General features: G+C 39.5%; 1 protein-coding gene across 3 annotated transcripts in view; it reads right to left on the bottom strand.

The window, feature by feature from the left end:
• Positions 1-19,944, bottom strand: part of LOC101824868 (WD repeat containing planar cell polarity effector) — a 258,189-nt gene that overhangs the window by 3,925 nt on the left and 234,320 nt on the right. For all 3 annotated transcript variants that reach the window (XR_002382790.2, XM_013113608.3, XM_021227306.2), the window contains 2 exons: positions 4,788-4,867; positions 3,427-3,455 (listed from right to left, as the gene is read on the bottom strand). Coding sequence is in view for 2 of the 3 variants with exons in the window: in XM_013113608.3 (XP_012969062.1) it covers positions 3,427-3,455; positions 4,788-4,867 (109 nt within the window). In the remaining variant the exon portion in view is untranslated. The remainder of the gene's footprint in view (positions 1-3,426; positions 3,456-4,787; positions 4,868-19,944) is intronic.

The raw sequence follows: 19,944 nt of genomic DNA, 5'->3' as shown, positions 1-19,944 counted from the left end.
CCATTAGCTTGGAAACACTAAACTGTTCGAGCAAAGTAGCCATATAGCTTTAAGAAAGTTATAGCCTTGTGTGGCAGTAAACTTCCCATAGTCCATGCTGGCCTTAAACTCACTATGTAGCCAAGGCGGGTCTTGAACTTCTGTGTCTCCTGCGTCTAACTCCCAAGTGCTAAGATTACAGAGGTGTTCACTACCACAACTGGTACAAGCTAGAAGTTACAACAAGAAATGCATTTTCGGAGCTAAGAGGACAACTTGAGGGGTCAGCTCTCTCTCCTTTCACTATGTGGGTCCCAGGGACTGAACTCAGGCTTAGTGACAAGCGTCTTAACTCATTGAGCCATCTTGCCAGCCAAGCTACAAGCTCTAAAAGATTCAATTTATTTTGGGACATGTCTTATTATGTAGCCCAGGTTGGTTTTAAACTCATGGTAATCCTTCTGCCTCATTTCTCTGAACCTGGGTTCAACAAATTTATGGCTAATGATGCAATCCAATCTACCTTCCATCATTACAAGGCCTACAAGTTAAGAAGATAGATATCCAAGTCCCCCCACAACAGATGTTTTGTACTTCAAAATGGTTTACAAAAATATCAAAGCATATTTTATAATAACTTCATGAAATTCATGGTTTTATGGTAATCAAATTTTATTGGGACATAAGGACCCTCAATTAAGATTAGACAGGCTATTTTTTGGTATGATATCAGAGTAAAGCAGCTGTAACAAAACTGTATTCTACCAAGCCTAAATATTTTTTGTCTGGCCCTTCATAGGAAATGTTGGATGATCCCTGCTCTAAACACTAATAAGAATCATTTTCCTGCTTTTTATAAGCTTCCTGTCATAGAAACCAACTTGCTGAGGAGGAAAACCATTCACAATTCTTGTCATTTAGTATAACTAGTAATACATATTAACTACATAAACTACTGGAAGTTGCTGTAGCATTTGTGTGCACGAATACTGAGTTCATCATGTCCTCCTCCCTTCTGCTCACACGTCCTTCTTGGTACCCAGCCATCCATCTATTTCCAGGGCATCCTTTTATTTTCATTAGCCAGTGGAGAGTGGTTTGGCTCAAAATGAAAAAAGTGCCATGGTTGAGAGACCCCAGTCTAGAGCTGCTCTGTTGTCATGTCCAGCTTTATTCAGTCCGAGCTGGGCAATTATGGGAATTGTCCAGTTATTTCCCGGTTATTAATCCCGGTTATTTTCATGGTGCTAAAACCAGCCTCACTCATGGAGCACCTGTAAGAGCTAGATTTTCACCCAAAACACTAAGACTAGAGTCAGTCATGAGAAGCACCTGGAAAATGTGATAATTACTGCAATTTTATTTTTTATTGGGTACACCCAATTGAAGTCATAAAAGAGGTGATAACAATGTGGAAAAATCGTTATTCCTATGGTTTGGATGTGGTTTTTCTCCTAAAGGTTGATTTACTGAAATCCTTAGCAGGTTGTAGGACCTTGAAGATCGGAGGCTCAGTAAGGGTGATCTCCACAGGCCCTCATGCTGGACTTGCAGAGTGGACTGCTGTAAAGGAGAAAGTCTAACTCCTATCTCTTTGGTCAGTTGGTCGGTCTGTCTGTCAGTCTGTCTGTCTGTCTCCTGCCATTGAGATGCTGTGTTCCATGAAGCCCTTGTCAGATGCTGAGTTGATGGGGTTATCTAATCTTGTGCTTTCAGCTTCCATAATATAGCTTAAAATATATTCTTTATAAAGTACATAGCCTTTATAAAATATATTCTTTATAAAGTATGGCATTTCATTACAGTGAAAGTATACAGTCTGTAATGGTACAAGAAAATATGCATGTTCATTGAAGCACTATTTAGAATAGCCAAATTAAGCAATTAGCCAGGTATTCATTCAGAGATAAATAGATAAGTGTGGTATAGATACATAATGGGGCTTTAGTAAGATATAAAAAGAATGAAATTATGTAATTAATAGGGAAATGGATGGAACAGGAGATCATCAACACATAACCATGTTCTCTCTCGTGGAGTCTAAATCATATATAGATATAAATGTGTAGGCATAACATGTATATTCATGGTTGTATGTTATATATGACATGGAAGAAGAGACCTAGGGAGAGGACTAGTCGGAGGGGAGGGGGGGAAAAGGGAATAAATATGGTCAAAATGTACAGTACGTCAAGTGAAAATACCTTTACAAAGCAGCAGATAAACTCTAGTCAAATACACACACACACATGCACACGCACACACACGAATGTATTAGATCAAGCTAGATGGTTTAGTGAGTAAAAGTACGTGCTTTCAGGTTTGATCTCTGGAATCTGCACAATGTAATGAGACAGCGATCTCACAAACTGCCCTCTGACCCCCACACGCACATCGTGGCACATGCGTGTTGTTTTGTGGCACATGCATATTGTTTGTGGCACACGTGTGCTGCTGTCTATACCCCCACAAACAAAATAAAAAACATGTAAAGATACACTTCTAAAAGAAATTGCAAAGCAATATCTTAAATACATATGTAAATAAAATTGGTCAGTTTCTTTCAGTTCTAGCAAACCGAATGTAGATTATTCATGTATATTTGTTGAACTATAGATGGCTTTCCTCCTAATTAAATCCAGATCTAAAAAATAATGTCAATAAAGGTATGACTTTAAAGAGGTTGGTTAAACCAAGTCCTTGTAATGGAAGCACTTGGGAGGACGAGGAAGGAGAATTGCCCTGCAGTTGAGGCTGGCCTGGGCTACCAAGAATGAATTAAAAAATTAAAAACAAACTATAACAAAAATGCAAAAAAGTAGAATGAATTAATGGTATTGATAATTCCTATTATTAGGACAGTTACATACAATTAACAAACTCCTACCACACTCATTCAGAAAATAACTTCATGACATTCCTATGCAGTACGTTTTACAAATCAACTTTAGACTTAAAGAGATGATAATGGCTTGTCCAAAATGATGCCATTACTGTAGACACCATTCACACTGATGCCTTACAATGAATTAGTTCACATGGCTGTGTGCATAATAAACATAATACTATGAGGCATTTTTTCTTTTCATAACATTTTTTGGGGGTTGATGAACTTAGATAGGATGTCAGAGACAGAATACAGAGAGGGACCACTTGTCAGATATTTTATAAGCATTTCTTATAGATGCATTTCTTCAGCTAAGTCTTTCTAAGTCTTCGGGGTAATTTTCACCATCCACTAGTAAAAAGTGGCATGCACAGACACACATGGATACACAGCTACAGACTGCCCCCACCCTGTTTAATTTCAGACTACTGATGACTTTGAAGAAGTTTCACTAAAGATAAAAAGCTAAATAGTTATCCACCAGCTGTTAATGTAGCCTGGTTAAGGGAGACCAGCAGACCGCATGCAGGGTCAAGTACAGTTTCTCACAGACACTTTACCTGTCCCCTGCAGTCTTCTTTCGGTCCTCCTAAAATGAGATCACAATATGAATGTCTGAAAATCTAATAAATAATCACAAATAAATTCAGATGTTTTAAATGTTAGAGGAAACAATAGCTGGATTTTAACTAGTAAGAGTGTAAGAGTGCCAATGACAAGAGAATGTGTAGCTCTCTGAACTTGGAAGACTTTCAATCTCCATACTCAGTTAAATGGAGGACGCCCACATTGTTCCTGTCTAAAACTATGTATTTGAGACAGGGTCTCACTGTGTAGCCCTGGTTGTCCTGGAGCTCATTATATAGACAGGCTGGCCTTGAACTCACAGAGATCCACCTGCTCAGCTTATTCTTTTCTTACAGAGTGTCTTCACAGCAAGGCAGGTGAGTTTCACTGACACACCAAGGCTCTGGTTGGGCAGTGAAAGTCTGCACTCCTACCCACACAGGCTTCTGTATAGACACAATGCTGCTTCTGCAGATCCCAGATCTTCTACTCTGTCCTCTCGATCTGTGATCTTAAAGGATTCCCTTTCCTTCTAAGGCACTCAGTTCTGCACATCTTCCTAGTGCAGTGTGCAGTGTGGGAGAGACAGAGCAGGTGGGTCAAGCTGCAGTCGTCTTCACGGGAAGTGGTGGGAGGACACAGAGCACCTGCACCCTCACACTCTTCCTCTCCGCGCTGTCTGCAGCACGCATTCTGTATGCTGAGATGCATGCTGGCTGCCAGGGATGGATCGCTCTGTCACTTTGTCACTTTTTGGTTTGGTTTTGTTTTTTTGAGACAAGGTTTCTCTGTGTAACAACCATGGCTGTCCTGGAACTCGCTCTGTAGACCAGGCTGGCCTCCAACTCAGAGATCCGCCTGCCTCTGCCTCCCGAGTGCTGGGATTAAAGGCGCGCACCACCAATGCCTTGGTACACTTTTAGGGAGTCTCTTACATAGTTGCTTTTGTTACCTAGTCACTATGTACATATGTATACTGCTGTCCTGCTAAATTGCACAAGAGACAAAGCTCTTTCCCAGAAATCCAAAGACTGGGACTCCTTGAGTGTAAGCTCCAGGTTTACCACATATGTGTCAAGTGAGCTTGCTAGGAATACGGACTCAAGGGCCCTACCTTAGACCTACTGAATTAGAGTCAACATTTTAACAGGTCTTCAAATGTACCTGTATTTATTCATGTTATCACTGATGTTTACCTTTGCTTTCATCAGATAATTCATCATTTTCTATTCTATCAGCCATCAGCAGTCTTTCCCTCACTAGAAATACTTAGGGTTTCTCATCACTAGTCTACAGAACTCCTGATATGAGCACACCCTTCCTGTTGTCCTCTGTGGGACCTGAGTTCCATTACCTTCTGCATCTGAGGTGGTGGTCACCGAAGACTCAGTGTGGGTCTTCCCCTCCTGCTCATTCCTCCTCTCAACTGCCTGTCTGTCAGGTGGAAAGAAAAAGGGATTAAGAAAGAATACACATACACACATACATACATACATACATACATACATACATGAATACACACATACATACATATGGGTAGGTATGTTACAGAAGGAACTCTATACTCTAATGTTTAGTATAGTGAGCATGTTAAATATTTTCTGAATATTTTAAAAACACATTTACAAAATTTCCTTGAAACCTTTCAACAATTATGTCACTTTAATATCATTGTTAAAAAGAAAGTATCTTTCTTTTCTAAAATATTATCATCATTTTAACAAGTACTCACTGTGTGCCACTGACTGGCCTAGAACTCACTCTGTAGATCAGGCTGGCCTTAAATACAATGAGATTCACCTCCTCTGTTGGGATTAAAGGCGTGAGCCACCACATCCAGCCCAAATCTTATTTTTAATGAGCCATTTTTGCAGTTCTAAGAATTAAGGCCAGCATCCAGTGCTCACTGGCAACGTTCTCACTCTTAGCGCACCTGTAGCTATTATTTTTCCCTGTAAACTGGTAACATTCAACCCCCAGTTGCAGTCTCTTGTTCCTCCTCCCTCTTACAGACCTTCCCTCTTTACAAATAGCCCCATCTGCTTTCAAGTTTTGTTCTTAAATCTAGGTTCCACATGAAATATTTGCTTTTCTGAGCCTGACTTTTTTCACTAAAGATTATGATGTACCATTTTCTTGTAAATGACATGAGTTCACCCTTTATGGTGGAAGCCATTTTCCATTATTTTGCAATTAAGTATTGACCTGACTTATATCCTGCTGTTCCCCTCTCTAGGACTCATGGTGGCATAGTTCTTCCTGGTTTCTGCTGACTACTCTGGGTGATGCTCAAATCTGAAAACTTAGAGCTAGGAGCCACAGATGGGAGAGAACATGGGACATTTGTCTTTGAGTCTGGATAATCTCACTCAGCATGATCTTTTCCATCCATGTGCCTGCATATCTCATGTCTTCATTATCCATTTGTTAGCTGAAGGTATTCTAGGCTGTTTATATTCATAGGTATTGTGAATGGAGCTGCAATGAGTATGGCAGAGTAACTATCTCTAGAGCAGGATGTCAAGCCCTTTAGGCATTTGTCAAGGAGAGCTGGATCTTGTAGTGGATTTATTTTAGGTTTTTGTGCATTCTCCATATTGATTTTCAGAGTGGCATTTCCACTAACAGTGAATGAAGGTCCCCTTTCCCCTGCCTGTTCATCCAGCATTTGCTGTCAGTTGTTTTGTTGATCTTAGATGTTCTGACTGGAGTAAGATGAGGTCTGTTATTTAGATTTGCCTTTCCCTATTGCTATAATGATGAACAGTATTTGAACATTTTTATGTCTTCATTTGAGAGTTCTCTGTTCAGATCCATAGCCTACTGTTTGAATGGGTTGTTGGTTTTTTGTCTCTGATCTTGAGTTCTTTATGTATCCTGGATATTAATCCTCTATCAGATGAATAACCAGAAAAGATTCTCCCCCATTCTCCTCAAATGACTGTTTCCATAGCTGTAAAGAAGCCTTTTAGTTTTATGAGGCCCTACATAGCAATTGTTGGCCTTGATTTCTAGACAAATAGAGTCCTTTTCAGAAAGTCCTTTCCTGTAGCTATCTCTTATAGGGCACCGCCTGTGTTTTCTTCTGGCAGTCTCAGTGTTTCAGGATTCACATTGAGGTCTTTATCCTGTTCCAGTGAGTTTTGTGCCGGGTGACTGACAGTAGGGCTAATTCCATTCTTCTGCAAGTGGACACTTAACTTTCCTAGCACCTTTTGCTGAAGACGCTGCCTTTTCTCTAGTAATGTTTTGGCATCTCTGTCACGTATCACATGCCTGCAGTCACATGTACTCATGCTTTCAGTGGTTGATATGTCCTCTGTGCCAGTACCATGGCCTATAATATATCTCGAAATCTGGAATGATAATCCTTCCTCTATTTTTCTTTTCTCAAGACTGCTTTGGCTATCTTGGGTCTTTTCTGGTTCCAAGTAAATTATAGGATTTGTTTTTCATTCTATTTTTGTAAGAATGAGATACAGATGTTAACTGTGCTTACAGTGAGTCTGTAAATGGCTTTTGGTAGAATGACCATCTTTACTATATTAATTCTACCAACCCATGACCACAGGTCTTTCCATCTTCTAGTGTCCTCCTCAATTATCTTTCTTCAGAGATTTAAGATTTTTCATTATAGATGTCTTTTACCTCCTTGGTTGTGTTTATTCCTCCATGATTTATTTTTGAGGCTATTGTGAATAGGAGTGTATCCACGCCAGCTTTCTCAGCATGTCTGTTGTTGGTGTATAGAAAAGCTACGGCTTCTTCTAAGTTGAGTCTGTACATTGCTATGTTGCTGAAAATTGTTCACTGTTTCTACAAGTTTTCTGGTGGGATGTATGAATTTCTTAGGGATAACAGCATATCAACTGCAAATGGGTAGTTTGACTTATTTTCCTACTTGTATCTCTCTAATGTCCTCATCCATTGCTATAGTTTGTGCTTCAGGCACTATATTGAAAAGAAGTGGGACACTGAACAGACCAGTTTCATTCCTGACTTTAATGGGATCACTTTGTGTTTTTTTTCCACTTAGGATAATGTTGGCTGTGTATGTCATATGTCAATACACAGGCTTTTATGTTGGAACATACTTCCTCTAGTCCTATTCTCTTTAGGGCTTTTGTCATAGAGCTTTGTTGCATTTTGTCAAATGCTTTTTATGTATCCATTAAGTCTATTTGAATGACTTCTCACATTTATTGACTTATTTATTTTGATTCATCCCTGAATCTCTTGGATAGAGCCAACTTGATCATTGTTGCTGGTTTCCTTGTCCCACCACTTCAGCCCAAATAAACACACAGAGATGCTATATTAATTATTAAACTATTGGCTGATGGCTAGGGCTTCTTATTGGCTAGCTCTGTCTTAATTATTAGCCCATTTCTATTAATCTAAGTATTCCCACATGGTCTTATATGGAGAACGATCCGGACCTGTTACTCCTTCCTCTGCTAAATGGCATCTCTGGGGGTCTCTCTTCACCTAGCTTTCCCAGAATTCTTGTCTCCTAGTCCCGCCTATTTTCCTCCTTCCATTGGCCAAACAATGTTTTATTCATCAACCAATAAGAGAAACATGTATAGAGAAGGTAGATGATCTTTTTGATATATGCCTGTATATGGTTTGCAATTGTTTTATTCAGGATTTCTGCATCTATGTGTCTCAATTGCTAATTTTATTGCTGTGACAAAACACCATGACCAAACACACCTTTTCTTACAGCATCCATGACCATGGGCTATAAGGGATGGCCCAGCCCACAGTAAGCTGGGCCCTCCTATGTCAATTATCAATCAAGAAAATGCACCAGAGGCTTTGCCCATGGGCCAATCTGGTGGGGATACTTTCTCAACTGAGGCTCTTTCTTTCCAAACGACTTTGGCCTTGTGTCAACTGTCATACAAACTAGCCACTACATATGTTCATCTGGGATAGTGGTTTTCTTTTCGTTAGCTGGGCCAAGGATCTGTCATTCTTATTTATTTTCTTAAGAACCAGCTTTTATATTTGTTGATTATTTGTTTGTTTCTATTTCATTAATTTTTCGTCTTATTTTTATTATCTTTTGCTAGTTACTGGGTTTGGATTTTGTTTTTCTTGTTTTTCCAAATTCTTGAGTTACATCAAAAAATCACTTATTTGTGCTCTTTTTTGATTTTTTTTAAATGAAGGCCTTTAAGAGTTATAAATATCCTACACAGGACTTCTTTTAGTATATCACTAAGTTTTTGTTGTGTTATATTTAAATTTCTTTTATTTTCAGGATTAAAAAATTCTCTCTTGATTTCTTCTTTGAGCCATTCATTATTCAATAATGAGCTGTTCAATCCTCATAAGTTTGTGACTTGCTAGAGATGTGCTTGCTATTGATTTTAAGTTTTATTGCATGTGGTCAAATAGGATATATAAAGTTATTTATATTTTTTTGTTAAGATATTTGTGTCCTAGGATATATTGTTTTAGAGAACGTCCTTTGGTCTCCTGTTAGAACTTACAGTCTTTGGTGTTTGGGTGGAAAAAACTGTAAATATTTTTTAAGTCATTTTTATGTGTGATATCAGGTAATTCTGATATTTCTACTTTGTTTTTCTTTTTTTTCCTAGATGACATGTCTATTGGAGGAAATGGTATACTGAAGTCACTGACTACCATTGGGTTGGTGTTAATCTATGTCTTTAATGTCAGTTGTATACTTCAAGTAAAATTGGGTGTAGCACTTTGGTACATACATACTTATGACTTTAAGGTCTTCCTGATTCCTCATTTCCATGGTCAGGATGGAATGTCCCTTATCTTTTTTGATTAGTTTTTGTTTGAAGTTTATTTTTGTCAAATTATCAGGATAGTAATGCCTGTTTGCTTTCTGGTCTCATTTTATTGGAATATTTTTTTTCTATCCTTTCACTTTAAGGTGGTGTCTATTTTTAACATACCTATTTATATCAATAAACTGCAGTTTCCCCTCCTTTCTCTCCTCCCAATCCCTCCCATACCCCAATCCACTCTTCCTCCTCTGTTTCTCTTCAGAAAAGGGCATGTCTTCCATGGATGTTAGCCAGCCATGGCATATCAAGTTGCAGTGAGAGTAGGTACCTCCTTTCCTATTAAGGTTGGAAGAAGCAATCTAGTAGGATGAAGGGGTCCCCAAAACAGGTAACACTGTTAGGAGTCGCACAATAAGATCAAACTACATAACTGTAACATATATGTAGGGGGCCTAGGTCAGTCCCATGTGTGGTGTCTATTTTAAAGCTGCATTTCTTTAGCAACAGAAAGATGGATTTTATTTCTTAATCCATTCTGTTAACCTGTTTCTCATGATGGGAGAGTTGAAATCATTAATATGTACAATCATTATTGAGAAGTGTGTGTTGATTGTAGTCATTTTGTTGTTTGTTTTGCTGTTGTGTTCCAGTAATTATGGCCTTATTTTCTTTCTTTCTTTCTTTCTTTCTTTCTTTCTTTCTTTCTTTCTTTCTTTCTCTCTCTCTCTCTCTCTCTCTCTCTCTCTCTCTCTCTCTTTCTTTCTTTTTTCTTTCTTTCTTTCTTTCTTGGCTATGCCCATTTCCTCTCTTCATCCTTAAGTATTGCTTCCAGTAGTCTCTGTAGAGGCTGGTTTCATGGAAAGGGATAGATTTAGCCTATTTGTATCATAGAAAGTTTTTCTCCATCAACTATGGCATATTTTTGTGGGGAGCAATAGTCAACAGTAGGTTGGTAGCTGTGGTCTTGTATAACTTGGACTGCATTGCTCCACCTTCTGGCTTTCAAAGTTTCCATTGAGAAATCAGTGGTTACTGATGGGTTTTTTCCTTTATATGTGACTTGTAGTTTTTTTCTCTTGTAGCTTCAAATAATCTTCTTTTGTTCTGTAATTTTAGTGTTATATGTTGTGGGGAGTTTCTTTTCTTGTTTTGTCTATTTGGTGTTCTGTGTGGTTTTATCTGTATGGGCATGTCTTGCCTTAGTTTGGGGAAATTTTCTTCTAGGGTCTTACTGAAGATCTCATCCATGTCTTTGACCTGGGATTCTTTTCCCTCACCTATGCCCATAGTCCAAAGTTTTCATCTGTCTCCACATTCCTGCATGCTCTTTTTGGCTTTAAAATTTCCATATTCTTTGCATGTGTAGTTTAATCCTTTGCTTTATCTTCAAGTTCAGATACTGTCTTCTTCTTGATTTAGTCTACTTGTAAGGCTTCTCCTGAGTTTTTAAAAATTGCATCACTGTGTTTTTCTGTTCCATGTTAACCTCTTCGAGTAAGTTAACATCCCTTGGGTGAATCTGGTTTTAAAATCTTGGATTTTCTTGGTCACTAAGTGAATAAAATTCAGTTGTAGATCTGTTTTCCTGGGTACCACAGGAAAAAGAACACTACTTTTTAAGTTAATAGAATCATTTGATTTTATCTTCTTTACATTTCTTGAATTCTTTGATGAAATTTATAATTGTTTTTTTGAGTTCTGTGTTCTGGGGGCTCATCTAGGTAGTTCTGACAGGAGGAAGTTTATATAGAGCTGGTGGATTTGGGGGTGCTAGAGTATACCATCTTCATATTGTTTGTGTCTTTATGATGAGCCCTGAGCATGTGGACTTCTTGTTTGGTTATTTGTCTAACGTAAGAATCTACACTGCCTCAGGCTAGACGAAGATGGGTGAAGGTCTGGGGTCAGAGGTCAATCCAAAAAAAATGGGAATGGGCTGGGAGGAGGTGCTTAGGGTTCCTCAGAACTTAGGGGGATTGTGGGTCCCTGCATTGTGTGGTGGCTGGAGGGGCCCTGTGGATGCTTGTGTTTTGGCCTGTTAGCTGTGAAATCTGCTAATTTTCACGCTACAATTTTTTGGACCTGGGAATATTTTAGATTTTGTGTTTTTGAGTTAGTAATGTTTCACCTTTATTGTTAATCTGCTGTTGTGCTTTTTGCCTATAGAGTTATGAGAAACTATTCTGTAGTGTCCCGTTTCCATACTCTTCTTTGTTTTGGCAATGGAACCCCAGCAGGTAAGTTAGGATAGTTTTCTTTGTATTGTCTTGTAGCTTTTGAAAGAGATTGTATATAAGTAATAGGTTTTGTTTTTGTTTTTCCTGAATGCTAGGTAGAATCTACAAATGATACTATCTGTTTCTGGAAAACCTTTTTCAAAGTTTTTATTTTGTTGTTAGTTTTATTTGGTTTCTGAACAGATTCTTACACTCACAGCTTGAATTGGTTATCCTTCTGCCTCAGTCTCCCTTGTGCTGGGATTTTCTGAAGGGTATTAATAACTTAGCTTAATGCATGCTTTTATTATCATCACTTCCTTACTTATATTTACCTCCAGTTTAATTTCCTTTTGTTTTTGTAGTTTTTCATTGTGGAAATTCAGTTTTTTGATGAAGACTTTTTAAATACACATTTAACAGAATGATTTTTTTTACAATGCAGTATTTAAGGCAAGTCTGTATAGTGTGCCTCTGACTTATAGATTATCTAGAAGTATGTCTTTAAATTTGTAAAGGTTTGGAGATTTTTGTCTATTTCTTTCTCTTACTTATCCCCATTTTAATTCCATTACAATCAGGGAACATACTGTGTATTTTTTTCAGTTTGCCTATTACATTGGATATGGTATGTCTTACTGAATGTTCATTTGAATTTAAAAGCAACTACATATTCTGTTGGTGGATAGAACGACTTTTTTAATGTAAACTCACACAGGCTTAGAAAGATATCAATTCTGATTTTATTAAAATAAATCCACCTGCTATTATTCACATTTTGGGATTCTCATGTGAATGTATCCTGTCTGGAATTTTCTTATGTTTTCAAGGAGAGGAGGCATAGAATGTGCTTACTCCATTTCACCTACAACCACAAGCTAATGATCATGATTTCAAGTGGCGATATAGTATCTAGTATTTTAAAATGTTACCCTGATTTAAAAAATTGAGCATAGAACTGAAGGACAGAAGTGAAATTCTCCCCATCTATTCTCCCCTGTAGTGGTCATGCTAGAGAGGTGATAGTTGACTTATCCCTTGAAACTAATGTACCCAGAGGACATAGAGCACTGACCCTGCCTCTCAGGGTGATTGCCGTTTGATAAGGAAACTTGTTCTTCATGCAGTCTAGCTTTCAGATGTAAGAAGGATGATGGGGGAAGTCCTTCTGTGTAAATGTTTCTCTTATTGGTTAATGGATAAACACTGATTGGCTGATTGGCCAGGCAGGAAGTGACATAGCTGGGCAGAATCAGAATATAAGGAACAAACAGGAAATCGCTCTCTTCTCTCTTCACTGCCAAGATGCTGAACAGTTGAGATGTAGGCCGCCAGAGGAGTAAGAGGTCCCTGGATCTTTTCTCCGGTAGGATAAGGCCACAAGGAAATACATGGCTTAGTAATTATGGGATAAGAATAAGAAGCCCAAGTCGCCAGTCAACAGCTTATATCTAATGTAGCATCTGCATGTTTCTTTGGGGCAGAGAAGGGCAATGGAACCAAGCCGGGCAAGAAGAAAGCTCACAGTACAGAAGGATGACAATTAGAAAGTCACCATCTCACAGTCTCTGAGGTTAAAAGAAGTTGACAGGCACTTTCTAATGCAGAAAAGCCAGGGGTCAGTCTCAGGCCCAGACACGGACCACTAGCTGCTGTGAACATTTGTGGATAGGAAGTGTTCTCTCTTTGTTTTGTGTGCACAGCTTGTCTGCTAAGAAACACACAAAGTCTGTTTACCATAGATCAGTAGATAACATGTAAGACCCATGAGAAAAATTATTACATGACAGTGACAGGCTGTGTCTGGCTCCATTTGGGGGTGGGGTGTTGTAGTATACATACATACATACATACAAAATACACATAACACATACAAATGTGTGCCATTTCAGGACTCTTGTTCAGTTGTTAGCTGTACATGAAAAGCAAAACCACAAACTCTAAGCTTTTATGTATATCTATGAGCAGAGCTATCTTTCTGAAGTTGCCTTCAAATTTCTATAGTCTCTCCCCAGAAGTCTAACTTCTTAAGCTATGATGGAAAGAAAAAAGCTAATTTCTTTAATTGCTTCTTGAGAGACATTAAAGCCACAAAGAGTAACTCCCTTTCATTGATTTTAGTGGGTCAGAAAAAGAATTAAGAAAATATTCCAGATTAGGCTGGGAGGAAAAACAGAAACATTCATGTTTTTGTTCTGCAATTTCCACTATCTTTCTTACAAGTGATAATTACATTTATTTATTTGTGTGCTTGAGCAGGTATGTATGGGGAAGCAGGGACAGCTTTATGCTCCCTCCTTCCAGCCTGTGGGTCTGAGGGACTGAGTCAGGCGTGGTGGCAGGCGGCTTCCTCTCTGAGCCACCTTCCTGGCCTCACTCAGTCTTGAGTTGTCCTTGAGCCTCTGCCTCTCAGGTGCTGGGCTTCCAGCTGCCCATCACCTCTCTGGGATCTCACAGTAGCTTGGACAGCTTTAAAAACTACTGCCTTGGATCTTTTGGTTGCAGTGAATTGATGACATATTTTCACATTTATATTTTAAAAGGGCTTATTATTGACTATATTTTTGGGAACATGTTTAAAATTGGCTAGCTTTAGTCATATACCAAACTTAGAAAAACATATCTCCCAAGAATTTCTAGTTTTATAGGCAGCATCTATAAAGTACCTAGTGGGCAGACTATGAATGTAACCAGGTCTGTCTAATATACTTATGAGCTCAGTTACAGGAAATCTCAACATGTTCTACATTTATTTTGGTTTAAGATGCAAAAATGGACTTTGTAGACATATGCCATATGTTCCTCTTTCATGCCAAGTTAGCAAGAGTTAAGACTGAGAAGAGCAAACAAGGTCACCTTAGGCTGAGCCAGATTAGACAACAGAGTAACTGTCAGGGTTGCTGTTGGCAGGGACAGATTGTTTTGAGCCAATCTTCATGAATTATAGGCTGTAATTTTTTTCCTGGTAGGTCCATTGGCAGACATTCGGCTGACAATTTCTTTGTTTTGTAAACACTGACATTTCCCTCAGTTATATTGTTTGCAGGCACACAGCAGATCCTGAATAAATGGGTATTTTTGTTTGTTCCAACTTTAAGGAAACTTGCATATATGAGTCAATAAAAATCAATGGGGCCAAATTTAACTTTTAATTGGGTAGCATTTCATTTGAAATTTCTCAGACTTCAGATATAATAATAGAAATAAGCTAACCAGCAATAAAATGAATTTATGAGCGTAAACAGAGAAGCTGACTTGTTCAATGCTAACTAGTCTAGATAGCACCAGAGGGAAGGGAATTCTTGTCATTGGCCCTAGCACCATGACACTTGCCTTCCCACCCTGCAATTGGTACATTTCAGTAACCAAGTCATAATCATGAAAAAGAAATCATTCGAATAATGACATGTAATGGCTAGAGTCTCAGCCAGATCAGAAAAGTAACTATTTGAATACTATTAATAAAGTATAAAAGTCTCGGGGCTGGAGAGATGGCTCCGCAGCACTGGCTGCTATCTAGAGGACCTGGGTTTGGGTTTGATTCCTAGCACCCATATGGCAGTTTACCTTTCAAAACCATCTATAACTCCAGTGATTCAAACACCTCTTCTGGATTCTGCAGGCACTGCAAACACACATTCAGGTAAAAGATCCACACACATAAAAAAATAGAAATAGAAATAGCTGGGCATGGTTGGCATACACTTTTTTTTTTTTTTTTTTGGTTTTTACGAGACAGGGTTTCTCTGTATTGTTTTCGAGGCTGTCGGTCCAGCCCAGCCTAGGCATACACTTCTAATCCCAGAGGCCAGTGGGCCTCTGTGAGTTTGAGGCCAAGCCTGGCCTAGAGAGTGAGTTCAGGGGCAGCCAGGGACCCTATCTCCAAAGAGAAAGGTATAAAAGTCTCACAAAAGTGCAGTCAATTCACATAATGGCCAATTTAAAGAGGAAACTCATTTAGAAGTAGCTGTTTTCACCTGGAAGCTTCCCATTAAGTTGTATAGCTAATGCTTACTTGCTGGCATGTTGGGGTCCTAGAGAAAGCCTGTTGTACTGGCAGTTTTAACTGCCAACCTGACACCTGGGATACCTTAGGGAGAGAGTCTCCAATGATGGATTTCTAGGTGAGGCTGACCTGAGGGCAGATCTGTCTGGATTATGCTGAATGTGGGTGATACCAGCAGAGATTACAAGCTGGTCAGCAAGCATCCCTGGCCTTCTCTCTGCTTGTGACTGGATGTGAACAGCGGCTTCAAGTCCTTGCTCGACTGTCCCACAACGATGGACTGTAATCAGGAACTGTAAACCAAAGGAATCTTTTCTTAAGTTGCTTTTGTGTTGTTGCTGATGTCAGTGGAAACGTTTTTAGTTTCCCCCATTAAGTGTAATGTTGGCCATCTTCGTGGTCTGTAACCTGCATGCTAAGATCTGCTCTTTTATTTTGGTTGCTTCAGCAAGCCTTTCATAAAAGGAGTTTAATTTTGTGAAGTCTTTCCTGTCTCTTTTGAGATAACATGACTTCTTTGTGTCCTTGAATCTGTTTATGTGATGTAGTATGTTGAACCATCACTAGAATACTAGAATGAAGCTAATTGGTAGTGAATGGTCTAAAATTATTTACGTTTCCTGAAACTAGAGTCACAAATGGTTGTGAGCTGCCATGCGGGAATTGCACCTGAGCCCAACCAAGCAGCAACTATTCTTCACCACTGAGCTGCCCTGCCAGATCCTTTTGATGCAATTGTCAATTTGTCTGAATGCATTTTACTAAGAAATTTTGTGCCTGTGTGCTTGAGGGAGCCTGTTCTGTAGTTTCCTTTGTCTTGTTGCATCTTTTTCTGCTTCTGTTACCACCGTAATGCTGGTGTGTACAGAGTCTGAGCACATTCCTTCCTACTGTATTTCTCAGAATCCTTTGGGGAATCACTGGTGCTCTTTCCTCAGTGATCTGCTGGAATCCAGCAGTGAACCTGTCTTGGCCTGAACATTTCAATGGGAGATTTCGTATTAACTGATTCAACCCCACTGCTTGAAGTAAATCTGCTTAAGATATTTATTTCAGATTTCTTTTCTTGTTAAGTCCTATGTCTTTACAGGTTCATCCTTTCCTTACTGTTTTCCACTTTATTTTATTTTCTGAATTTTATTGGTTTTTGTTGTAACCTCTCTATTTTCATCTCTAATTTTCTTAATTTGGATTGTAGCTGTCTTGGATACTTTAGCTAAAAGTTTATTAAAATTTATTTTCTTCAAAGAATCAACTCTTTGTTTTATTGATTGTTAAGGGATGTTTTTGTGTCCATTTCCATCTAGATGCTACTTCTTTCCATTGCCTAACTTGTTTTTCCAAGACCCTAAGGTTCATCATTTGGTTATTTACTTAAGATTGCTTTGATTTTTCCCTTCTCGAGGCAGAGTTTTACTGTGTAGCTCTGGCTATCCTAGAACTCGCTCTATAGACCAGGCTGGCCTTGAACTCACAGAGATCCACCTGCCTCTGCCTCCCAAGCACTGGGATTAAAGATATGTGTCACCACCTGGCCTGAGTTTTTACTGCATAGCTCTACATTTCTCAGGACTCTTTTCATTGTATCTACAGGCTTTTGTATATGTTTTCACTTTCATTAGATTCTAGGAATATTTTAGTTTTTTTTCAGTGTTTCTTAATCTCCATGAATTTGTGGGTATACTCCATAATTTTTCCTTTTTATTTCTAGTTTTATTTCATTGTGGTCATATAAAATAAAAGAAATAATTTTCTTTAGGACTTGTTTTGTATCCTGTTAACAAGATCTATTTTATGTAATGTTCTATGGGCTGCTGAGAAGACTGTGTCTTCTGCAGTTTTGGGATTTCTAAAGGGGTCTAAACCCATTTGAGCTATGATGTCATTAGCTCAGATGTTTTTCTTTGTTGCCAGGACTACCTGTGTACCGATGAGAGTAAAGTACTGGGCCACCCATTCTTACTGTGTTGGGTTAACTTACGTTGTCATATCTAATAGTTTAATGGAACTGGGTATACCTAGTCTGTTTGGAGTCATAATGGCCTCTGGATGGATTATGCCCTTATTCAGTTTGAAGCGACTATGCAGTTTGAAGCGACTATTTAGTCTGACCTATTTTGGTTCAGTTTTGTTTTTTAGTTATTGTGACACCTATTTGTTTTCTCATTCCACTCACTTGGAATTCTTCTTTCCAAGACCTCACCTTAAGATTCTGTTGGGGGGGGGGGCTGGAGAGATGGCTCAGTGGTTAAGAGCACTGGCTGCTCTTCGAGAGGTCCTGAGTTCAATTCCCAGCAACCACATGGTGGCTCACACCTGTCTGTGACTCCACAATCTGACACCGTCTCACAAACACACATGCATACAAAACACCAATGCAATAAAATAAAATAAATTAAACAAGCAAAAAAAAAAAAGATTCTGCTTGAATTCTTCTTCCATGTTTCCACCTTAAGACTGTGTCTGTTTTTGGTGATGAGGTACAAACAGGAAAACACCAAAACAACAGAGTCTATGCCTCATTTTTCAGGCAGGGGTTCTCTGTGCAGCCCTGGCTGGTCTGGAACTCTGTACACCAGGCTGCCTCAAACTCACAGAGATCCGCCTCCTTTGGCTGGGATTACGGGTATGTATTACCATGCCTGGATGATTCTGCTTTTTGATCTAATGTCCTAGCTTGTGCCTTTTTATTGGGAAAACTATACCAGTAATATTCAAAGAATAGCACAGTATGAAAATGTAATAGTGAAATACAGAAAGAGCAGCCTTTGCTTTCCAGGCACTTAAAGTAAGAATACTGATAATACTGTATTCGCACATTAGTTATTCTGGGAACCAGTATGTGGAAGGGAGAAGGCAAGGGCTGAGAAGACTGACTGATATCACACTGATGGAGGCAAACAATAGAGACAAGCAGAGCGAGCCAGGCAGCTCTGTGAGAGTCAAACAGAAGAGGAAAAGTAATGGGATCCGATAGCCTAAAGCCAGCACACCTCTTAGCAGGCTAAGGTTAACAACCCCCACCCCCAAACCAGGTCACGGAATATGCCTTGGGGAAGTCTACCAAATGTAAACTTTAGAAGAAAATAATAGAGAAAGAAAGGGGAAGGGGGTGAGCTCACAGACAGAGCAGGACAGCTCTGGCCTGAAATAATGGCATTGGGTGAAGTGAAGGAGGATTAAGTGTGGAGAGAGCTGATAGGGTGCAGCTGCGTGGCTCTCTCCTGCCACTGCTTCCGCTTTGGCCCCCAGGTCCTTCCCAGGGTCCTAGACACCAGGACAACCCTGGGACACTCTTTGAAGGCTGGTGGTCGGTGCTGACCCTGTCACTGGGCACGTCTTCTCGGTACAGATGCTGGTTTTGTTCTCAAGGTGCGGGTTGAAAGGTTGGCTCTTCCCGCGTCCTGTGTCCACTGCACACTCTTGGAAACTATCCATACTCCACAAAGACTCTGGCTGCAACCAGGTTTCCCCTCGCAGACCACTTCATGCAGTTCTGATGCCAAGTTCTTGTCCACATTCTGGAGGAAGTCTGTCAGCCAGGCTTTAGCACATAGCCCCATGACAATTGCTCTGGGTTACCACAGTGGAAGGTCTGTAGTCGCTGCTGTCAGTCCAGCAGGAGATGGCTCAGCCCTTGAGAGCACAAGCTGCCCTTGCCTAAGCATTTGGTTCCCAGCACCCACATGGTGGCTCACAACCTTCTGTAACTCCAGTTCCAGGGGATCCTCCATCCTCTTCTGCCCTCTGTGGGTACCAGGCACATACATGGTGCACTTATATACACACAGGCAAAATAAACATGCATATCAAATAAGTAAAAATTAAATGGCTGCATGAACTGGGAATATAGCTCAGTTCTAGTGTTCCTAGTTTAACTCTAGTCTTTCTGGGTTCAAGTCCAGTCTCTAACTCCAGCACTCAGGGAGGCTGGGCTGGAGGAGAAGAATCAGGTAGTCTCCCCATCAACACTTCTCCCTCTGCCACTAAAGCACAATGTTTGTCTCCTCTGTCCCCCTCACAATAACCACCATTTAAAATATCTACTATCAAGGGTACCACAGGGACTTTCCAAGGCTCTCTGTCTTACACCCTGGCTCTGGTGTTCCTCTAACTGGGAGGGGAACACTCCCTACTCCCTCTGGACTAGATCCTCAACTTTCCCTGTTCTACTTTGTACAAACTCACATTTTATTTTGCTATTAAATAGAGATTTTAAGCCATTAACCATCTCTTCTGATAGCTATTATTAAACTTTTCTCAGTTTATTCCCAGGAAATTTTTGCAGACCTGCTCAGTGTATTATATACCGTCTTCCAAGAAACTTCAGAACTAAAACAACAGTAAGTCTTGAGAGAAAGAGGAAAACCACTATGGAATTTCTAAAATCAATTGTAATGAAACACTGAATATTCAAAAAGATGGATTGTTTAAAAAAGAATTCATTAATCATTTTTTTTTCAAGACAGGGTTTCTCTGTGTATATTTGGAGCCTATCCTGGCACTCACTCTGTAGAC

The sequence above is a fragment of the Mesocricetus auratus genome, unplaced genomic scaffold (assembly GCF_017639785.1).
Source record: "Mesocricetus auratus isolate SY011 unplaced genomic scaffold, BCM_Maur_2.0 Super-Scaffold_100029, whole genome shotgun sequence".
In the NCBI taxonomy this organism is placed as follows: domain Eukaryota; kingdom Metazoa; phylum Chordata; class Mammalia; order Rodentia; family Cricetidae; genus Mesocricetus; species Mesocricetus auratus.
The sequence above is the reverse complement of the archived record's forward strand: the minus strand, read 5'-3'. Positions and strand labels throughout refer to the sequence as shown.